Source organism: Glandiceps talaboti, chromosome 18 (assembly GCF_964340395.1).
Source record: "Glandiceps talaboti chromosome 18, keGlaTala1.1, whole genome shotgun sequence".
Taxonomy (NCBI): domain Eukaryota; kingdom Metazoa; phylum Hemichordata; class Enteropneusta; family Spengelidae; genus Glandiceps; species Glandiceps talaboti.
The window spans coordinates 1,310,030-1,320,394 of NC_135566.1; the positions used below are offsets into that span (position 1 = coordinate 1,310,030).

The 10,365-nt window shown below is 34.6% G+C and overlaps 1 protein-coding gene across 1 annotated transcript; it reads left to right on the plus strand.

Annotated features, from left to right (window-relative positions):
* The first annotated feature begins 35 nt into the window (after positions 1-35).
* On the plus strand, positions 36-3,410 carry LOC144449059 (large ribosomal subunit protein uL23-like). The gene is made up of 5 exons (XM_078139471.1): positions 36-69; positions 1,377-1,623; positions 2,281-2,457; positions 2,912-2,981; positions 3,330-3,410. The coding sequence occupies exons 1-5, from the start codon at positions 45-47 to the stop codon at positions 3,342-3,344; spliced, it is 534 nt and encodes a 177-aa protein (XP_077995597.1). The 5' UTR covers positions 36-44; the 3' UTR covers positions 3,345-3,410.
* The last annotated feature ends 6,955 nt before the right edge of the window (positions 3,411-10,365 follow it).

A 10,365-nucleotide genomic window follows, 5' to 3' on the forward strand; every position in this document is an offset into this window, starting at 1 on the left:
TGACGTCGCTGAAACCCGTCCATTCATCAACCTTTTTAGCCAACATGGGTCCTAAGACGAGGAAGGAAGGTAAATACCTAACTAAAATATGGTCGGTCCACCAGTTATCTGACCTAAGTATTGCAATATTACCATCGGCAAGTGAAACATGAAGGTCCCCTAAGTTTCAATGAATGGTCAAAATTACGTAAAAAATGTCAATTAAACAGAAATTTCTAGCTTTAGGTATACGATGATGGTGATGTTGATCTACATGGTGGCCGCCATGTTGTGGTGTCTGCTAGACAGCTTGGTACAGATACAGAGTTGCTGTTTTTCACCTGATGAACAATTAAATCATTGTGTAGTATGCATCAGTTGATCGGATAATAGTGGTGAATATGTTGTCACCAGTATGTAAAGATGTACATATTTCAATAACTTAAAAAATATTGTAAAGGATGTGCACACATGATCACCATCTTCATTCATTTTAGTTCAGAATACTTGAATCTGCTTGTCTAGTAAGTTCAGCCCAACTGCTAAAAAGACATCTAGTTTGAAACATAGTATAAGTAATTTTGATGTGGAATAATTAAGCCCTGCTGTCTAGGCTGTAATACAGTCACAGTAAATCATTGATCAGATGATTGTAGCTGCAATAATTGTAGCGTTGGTTTTTTCGTCTGTTTTTGTGCCTTTTTTTGTTCCGAAGTTTAACCCAAATCAAATGCTACAATTCCTCTTACACAAACGCAAATAGACGGAACCGATTCAGATCTGAATCGCAAAGTTGGGCGGATTTTTCTGCTAAATTACGCCTTATCTGGCAAAATATTGGTCATTTCCTAACGCCAACATTAATTACGGAGCCTTCAAGACCCAAGAAGTGTTCAGAGGTACCCCAATTCCGTAAAAATCAGCAAATATAGCAAGGCATGCAGCATTTTGAAACGGGCGATACACTGACACCTCGCTCACATTTTCAATGAGGTCTCGTCTATTTGCGTTTGCGTTAGAGGAATTGTAGCGTTTGATTTGGGTTAAACTTCGGAACAAAAAAAACATCAAAAGCACATCAAATGCTACAATTATTGCAGCCAAGATGATTGTTGAATATCTAATATTTAATATAAGTATGTACAATAAGTCAGAAGACACTATCATAGAAAATGTGGAACTGTTGGTAAATAATGAAATGAAAAGCTAGTGAAAACTTGTCTGTTTATGGTAGAGAAAAATGCAATTTTCTCTGCTAGACTGCAGTGTAATGTAGAATAGGTGTGCGAATGCCACAAATGGGATTGAAGGTAAACTTGTCTTGCTTTTGGCAATGAGAAAGTGAACCATGTTTCTAATGTCCCAGTAACACTGATATTTTGTCTTCTATCTTACAGCGTTGATCAAGGCGGGCAAGAAAGGCCCAGCTACCAAGGAACCAGCTGCTAAAGTAGCGGCCAAAGCTGAGGCAGCTGCAGCCAAGGCCAAGGCTGATGCCAATAAAGCAAGGAAAGCTACACTCAAGGGACAGTTCAGTCAGAAGAAGAAGAATATTAAGACATATGTCAGATTTAGGAGACCCAAAACATTGAAGCTTAAAAGGAATCCTAAATATCCTCGTCGCAGTGTACCAAGACGTAACAAGTATGTACAAATACTTATATTGGTCTAAGGATTGTCAAAACTATGACAGACAAATTAATACATGTATTATCCCACTGTTGTACTTGAGGTTGAGGGCATGTTTTCAGAGCTCAGTGCCAGTTTGATTTTGTAAATTTGTGTATTTGATGCTGAACAGTATTTTCAAATCTAAACCTAAATTTGGTTTTGATTTCCAATAACTGCTCAATCTACTCAAGTTTATAAGGAAATATCTCCTTTTGTGATTGGCTTTCCTACTGTTTACTTGCACAACCCCACTTACCTTGATTTAGATCATGTGGTGATGCCTCTGACATCATCTGACATAGCAAGTAGATTTAAAAGTCAACAAGAATTTATAGTCCATTTTCTGGCACATGCTTCATTGAAGTGTTCAATCCAAATGTCAAATAAGTGGTGAGTATATTGCTTAAATAAACCAAGTGAAAGATCCAGTCTACCCTTTCCACAATATAAAGACATCATCTTATTTAGTTAAAGTATATGTATTGGGGTAAATCTAGTGGTGTATTCAGTACTATGTATAGTCTTAGTCTGTTAGCAAGTACTAATTGTTCATAGAATTAACACTTAACAGATACTACAAGGATCATCAGTCTGTGATGCCAATAACAATATTGTGTTATTTATTTACAGGCTTGACCATTACAACATCATCAAGTTTCCACTTACAACAGAGTCTGCTATGAAGAAGATAGAAGACAATAACACACTTGTATTTATTGTGGCACTGAAGGCCAATAAGCCACAAATCAAACAGGCTGTTAAAAAATTATATGATATTGATGTTGCAAAAGTCAACACACTTATCAGGTGAGATTCTAATGTTTTGATGGTAATATTACAAGTGGGAAAAACCTATTTTCTCGTTAAATCTTAGAAACTGAGATACGAGCAAAACTCGCCCATCTGTTATTAGTAAAATGTGAATCGCTTTATTTTGAAAAGTTTTCAGACTTGAAAAGATATACAAATTAGTGAATGAACAAATCTAATATCTTCTTTGATTGCAGTTAAAAAGTTTTAAAAATTAAAATGCTTCTACCATATCTGAGATGCATTTATTTACATTTCTGCCAAGGGTAACTTATATTTACATATTGGTGTTATGTCATGGTTCAAACAGTAATGTTTCATACAGGAAAGAATTTGAGATTAAAACTTCACAATCATAATACTACATAGTTAATCAACATAATCTGAATATTGAAATTGGAGAAGAAGAAAAACAAAATGTAATAATGTATTGATTTGTTTTGATTTACAGACCAGATGGCCAGAAGAAAGCCTATGTACGTCTAGCTTCTGACTATGATGCACTGGATGTTGCAAACAAGGTGAGTTTATCACATAGAATTAGAAATTAAAGGGATACTAGTACATAACAACAATGAAATCATCCTTGGAGGCATGTGATGAATATAAATAGTGTAAACTATTGCTGACTGACTATTGAGTATAACACCAACCTGTGGCCAGAACTAAATGTTCAACACCGGCCACTGCTTGCTATATAGTGACAAAGTACAAATTGTATGGCAGAACTTGAATACTATTAATAAACAATGCTAGTTGAATGTATACCAAACATAGGGGTAATAGGAGTTCTGTAAAATGAGTACACACATTAGTTTTACTTTCAAGTATGAATTCATACTAACTATAATCCTTTGTTTCATTTTCAGATTGGTATCATCTAAGAAGTCAATTTTCTGTTTAAAAATGACCAAAAAAAATGTTTCCAGTGAATAAATAAAACTTTTAACTGGATTTACTGTCGTTTGTGATGTGATTTCATCAGTATCTGTTGTGTTGATTGCGTGTTGTAGTAGTAGTAGTAGTAGTAGTAGTAGTAAGTAGTAGTAAGTAGTAGTAGTAAGTAGTAGTAGTAAGTAGTAGTCAAATTAGACAAAAAGATTCCTTGTTGTTGGTACTTCTTTAGCAAAACTTGAAGCAAGTGATTTACAGGAGTGTACTCAACAATGAATCTTCAGTCTATGGTTGTTGAATGTGTTTGGCTACAATGATTTCATCAAACCTGTCTTCCAACAAGGTTGAGTTACAGATTCAGTAGAGTTAGTTTTATACATGTAGTTACACTGATAATGGTAGTAGTAAGAATCCATGTACAATGTATGTTGTATTGCCTATATTTTCACATGATTACAGTATTGACTCTGATCCAAGTCATTTGGCATTTGATGATATAATAATGGTGTATAGAAACACTTATAAATCACATCTCTTTGCAGTCTATTCTCAGTATTTATTGCATTAGAGACTTAATGTGTGAATATTTCTTGGTGAAATGATACTTGAATAATTTGTGTATTGAATGGACAAACACAGCTGTTTTAGTATAAAACAACTCCATGACTCCTAAAAGATAAAACTAGATATAAACCATTACTACACATGTCCAGATACAGATTTAGCCACCCATACACAGCGGAACTCTAGATAATGGACATAACAGAATTTAGTGAATGATATTGTACCAATTGCACCTCTATGATACATCATGCTGTTAGTTAACAAAAGAGTAAGAACCAACAAAGCTAACATGCTGTTATTAAGCTGTTAAAAGGTGCTTTGTATTGGACACAACTGGTTTCTGCATAGTCTCTGGGAGCATTCCCGATGTTGTAAACTTGGTATCCATGTGCCCTTGTCAATAGAAAACCTTGAAATGTACATGGTCCATGCAATTAATTATCATAGATGATGAGAAGCATGTAAGTATGTTGGGGGGGGGGGGGGGGGGGAGATAATACGAGAGTCCTTTTGTCATACACAGCATGTGTAAAAACAAAGTAAATATTACTAATGGTGTGTGGGGATGCTATACCATTCATTGGAGAAGACTGCTCAAAAGTACACCTGCGCCACAGGTGAAACAAAAGAAAAACAGCAAAATACATAACTGGCATTTGGACCATCTTTGACAGTCTGAAAAATCAATGATGAACACAAGGAGATTGTCAGAGAGGCCACTGATGTGCATCGTGATTGGTTGTCATACATGAATGGCTCCTGTTAGTACACATTTGCAATAATATTACATTAAAAAAAATATGTATGAAGAAAAATGGACTGTTACAGACTTAGACCTTCAGAAACCCTTGAAACAGACAACATAATAGTGTATGGTTCACCTGACCCTCTAACTTCTAAGGAATAAACTGTACAAGCCGACACAAGTGAGCAGATCTTCCATCCAATATACCCACCTAGTGTGAACTAGTAACAGTAGACTAATGTTCAAAGCTGCAAAGTTCTTCACTTTTACTATGTAACACTTCATGTGTAAAACATGCTCCGGTGGAAACACACGCCCTCTACGACAGCTGGAGAATCTAGAGAATCATACGTAAGAACAGGGACGTATAAAAAGTTTTATACGTCCCTGGTAAGAACCAGACTAGACTCGGACTTCGCAAAGTTCTGACCTTTAGTATAAATTTGTGTAATATATGCATATATGATTGTACAGGGAAAACATTTCTTTACATTTCCAACTAAGTAACACTCACCAAGACAGCGTTTTTATATGCGGACCAGTCAGATCTCGCGCGCAGAACGCAGACCACGAACCACGACCGCCTTCTCCACCTGTACTGACGGGTACCTCGCCCGACAGCGTTGTGTGTTTCCATTTGACAGAGAAGACAGGTGATTTACAACGGACCCACAACATGTTTGAATTATCAGTTATTTTGAAGCGTGAGTAGTGCGATCAACGATGGCGGTTAACGTAACGCAAGCAGCTTTTTAGAAATTAATATGAAGTTTCGAACGAGGATGCAAGAAACTTCCATCCAATCATATTCCAGCGTCGCACGGCATCTATTTGCATAGCAACATTCACAGAACAATTCTTGCGAATCTGATTGTCTTGTGGGCTATGTTCCTAACTTGACAAAATAACGAATATTCTGTACGAATTCTGCAATGGGGACGCCAAACCGAAGAAGACAAATGTCTGTCAAGAAAGAGGTGACTAGAAGTGATGCTGTTTCACGTTACAGCTTGAGACCACGACGAAAATCGTGCGTGTCTCACTGGTCGCGATGCGTTCGTCCCTCCTGCGTAGGTAGTTGTGAAAAGAGGAACTCACTTGGACAACAAGTTTTACAACATGGCAAGATCGTAACCATGCCTACCAGTAATGATAATAACCAGGCCATTGCCTTGAATAAGAGAAAGGAACTCTCACGGGTAGGATTTGTGTTACATTCTGTTATTCGTTTATTTTTTTATGTATTACATCAAACACTATAATATGTCAAACCCATGGTACAAACCCTGTTTCTAGATAAACATGGTTTTTTTACGTTATATATATATATATATATAATATATATATATCAACTGTCGCTGTCAAGACAAGGAAACTTTGATTACATTTATACTGATAATAAAGACATCAGTGAAATTGTCCCAAATATTTATAAAAAAGTGTTTTTGAATACAAAGTTTATTTATTTATTTATTTGTTTATTTATTTATTTACTTACTTTTATACTTCATTTTCACAAATGGTTTCAACAGTTGAAAGTGACACCTCATCATTGTGGAAATCATAGTAGGTCTGAAGTAATGTTGGATCCATCAACTTCCATAAGTGATATTACAAGTAAACCAGTGAACAATGAACCACAATCACCTATCCTGGTAAGTAGTCTATGAATCACTGCATCCATTTAGAGATTAAAACAAGGAAGCTGATTCTTAGGATTGACTACAAAACCTTTTTACAATGCAAAGTTCATGCAATGTTATCTGTAGTTTCCAACTACTTTCAAACAGAAGTGTATCTCTTTTTCAATTTCATTATAACTGTGTATTGTGTTGACTGTTTAGTAAATAAGATACTATTTCTGGTTACAGTTTTTATAAAGTCATGACAGAGCTACTTCTGATCTCCCTACACATCATAATCTGTCCAAATAATGATACAACATAGTATGAACCTTTACTGGTATCATTTTATGTATCAAACTATTGTATGTTAATCACATCTTTGATTGGTTTTGTTTCAGATAACTGTAACTGGCCCTGATCCATGTCAGGTTAGCTATGCCATGAAAGATGTTGGGTCCAAAGGAGAACCTTGCTATGTACGTCACATCTATGTAAGTACAAACCATATCACATTATGATACATATATCAACTCTGAAAGGTGTCAACAGTAACACTTTTAATTAGTCTTGATTATTTCAGTTCTATCTTACCCAGATCAACTAGAATTTTACTTTGGGAAACAAGGAAATAAGCAAATGACAATAACAAAGCAATAGATTCAGACACAATATAAACTATTTATACTGAGTAACCAGTTATCCAATGATCATGGTCGGGATGTTACTTTTTGTTGGGAAATTACTGAAAGGATAATTATCAAATCAGGGATCTCCATAATAGGACATGAATGTTTTTAGAATGATTTCACAGGTTATTCAAGATAAAATTATTCAAAATAAGTTTCAATTCTTTTTTAAACATTTTTCACAATTGATTCAAGACATACTATTTGAATAAAATCAAGATTATACCTGTATTCAAATATTAACTAAGAACTACTTCAAAATGTGAATTAAAATTTTTGTCAACTTATTTTCAGATGACTGAATCATTAAATGCCAAGTCCTATAATAAGAATGATATAGGATCAGCTACTGTCTATACAACTGACAGTGTATCCTATTCTAACTCCTGTCAAAATAAGAAGAGAAAACACACACATACCTCCAATGACAAAACTGCAAAGATTGCAAGAAAGCGTAAACGTCTTGCAAAACGATACAGGTCAATTGATGTTGTAAGTAAAATTTATTATACTATGTATAGATCCATTATATGACAATGTCATGCATAAGGCCTAAGGTAATTACAGTCTTCTAGACTAAAGAAGAACTTAAAAATGAAGGCTAACACCTGGAAAATTACAAAAAGTACTGTGTTACTAATTCATTGTTTTAGACAAGACCAGTATTGATATCAAACTAAGTTACATAGCTTTTTTTTTATTTCTCCACCAAAATAATGGCATATGGTATGGACATCTATGTAGAGTTTCACCAGATTTCCCCTCCTGTTACCATGGTTACCCACATACATTATGGTACAATTTATGGAAATATATGTAAAGTTTTACCAGATTTCCCCTCCTGTTACCATGGCTACCCACATAAATTACATTATGGTACAATGTTTGTTTCATTATTTACTACTGGTACTTTAGAGTTGGATGACAAAAGGTCAGAAATTAAGATGGCGTCAGTCACTGCAAGTCATAGAAGAACTTAACCATGATGAAGTCAGATATTTTGATGCTCGTAATATGGTGTATGTTTGGCAACATGGAGAGAGACGTCCTGCATACATAAAAGGCATCAACACTCGGCTTGTACCTGAACTGAAGGAGAAGCTCTCACCACTACATTTTCCAATGGGGTAACATTTGTTTTTGTTTTTGATAAGTAAGAAACGAACAAAACAGACAATGTCATCCTCTTTATTTTGTACTGTTCAGTCTTTGGTATTGAAATAAAAAGATACACAGTTACAGAATATACCAGACACATAGTCTACAAAATAAATTAGAACAAGAACCAAACATGTTTCACTAACTATCTTACATTTAAAAGAACAACTTTAATGCAGAAACCAATAGTATTTGAAAATCTATTTGAAAAGAGAAATTGTCATGTGAAGAATGATATTAATCTGAAATTTTGTTTTGTTTCCTGAGCAGCTCATTGGCCTCACCGAAATAAACACACAAGAGGAAAGAAGTTTACTTAGGAGGGAAACGTTGGACAACCAGCCGTCATTTGAATATTTGTGGTTGAACACAGAGATTGAAGACATTGGGATTATTGTTGAGCTTGATGGAAAGTGCTACTCAAACCTAGCCACCCAAGACCAATGAACTTGAACTCAACATATATAATTATATTCAAAACCAAGATAAGATGAACTTGAACCTAAAGACCATGTGAATTCAAACTGATGATAAAATTGTACTCAAAGCTAAGATTTCAATATCAGTATAATCCTATTCTCAGCTGGCTAAACAAATTTGTTAAATTATGATGTAAACGAATGAAGAATGTCTACTGAGAAAACACATTGTTGTAAAGCTACAAATTATTGCGATAGTCAGGTTTGCTTTCAAAAATAAACAAAACTTAAGATTTCTCAGTGCTATTTTATCAGAATATTGAAAATATTTTTGAAAATAACCAACATTAACTATACTGGGACAGGTACACAAGACTTTGGTATTTAAAATGATGATGTAGTCATGTCCGTGAGTTTGAATAAATTCTGGCTGTATGTTTGCTAATCAAAATGTTTAGTCATGTCTATACTTTCAACGTTATAGAAATGGTCTACTTGACATTACATGGAGAGCAACATATCAAATATTAAGTTGATACAAAGATATGTACACAGTTGTTACAGCATCATTATAATAACATCATGCATCTACCTTGACATATTCTCAAGTTTGAAATTGTGTGTCCTTCTATAACCTAAAAGATCCTGGCTTTGTTTCGACTTATACAATAAATTAAAAAAGTGGTTACATAAACAGACCAATGACTGGATCTTTTCAGACAAGTTACCGTGATTTACATGGGGTTGGAAGCCATTGAGGCCTTCTTCTGTTCTTCTGTTGTATGCATACAAATTATAGTATCTGTCAACAACACTGTTCAATCTGAATAGCACATGGCAGACATTACCAGCAAAGTAAACTAACTACATGGCAGACATTACCAGCAAAGTAAACTAACTACATGGCAGACATTACCAGCAAAGTAAACTAACTACATGGCAGACATAACCAGCAAAGTAAACTAACTACAAAGTAGACCATACACACTTAGATTCTTATCATCCCTTTCTTACATCTCATTTCTTATATCTTATACAATGCTATCACTTATCACTCAATAATTACAATCAATCATGGGTGTTCTGAGTAAATTAACAACAAATACTTTATTTTTGTAAAAATGATGAATAAAGCCAATACTTTCAGTATTTGAGTCAAGAATCAAACTATACTTTACAATTTATCATCTGCTTACATATCAACCAGTTGTACATGTATGTATTACAGAATAACTAGTTTTGTACTTCAACCTGCACTATAGTTGCAACTGCTGGACATTTTTTTTCATAAAGTAACAAAAGACGTATTCACTAAGGGAGCCTTCAGTATTTACAGGGGAGGGCCGGAGGAATCGGAGGGTGGGTCACATTTTAAAAACCTTTTCTTGGGGGAGGGTCATATTTTGCATTATAATGTTTGGGGGAGGGTTACATTTTACAATCCGTAGTTTTGTGACCAAATTGAAGTTTCAATTATTGTCAATTTGTTTTGTGTGTTTTGAGATGTAAAAGTGAGATGAGCACTCAACATTTATTTTTACGAGTAGATTACATGCCAACGTACAAAAATAAAAATACCTATATTGCAAGAAAATTGTTTAATAAAACGATGCATTTTGTTGAGTGTACCATCTCACCTTATCACTCACACTGTCCGTGAATGTTGCTGTTAAAATATGATGGTGATGGTAGCAGTGATTGAAGTAATTTGTATGTATACATATAATGGGAATATTGATCAACGTTCAGTATATGCAATTGTCATGGCAAGGGTCATGTTTTACAAAATGGGACAAAGGGGAGGGTCACTTTTT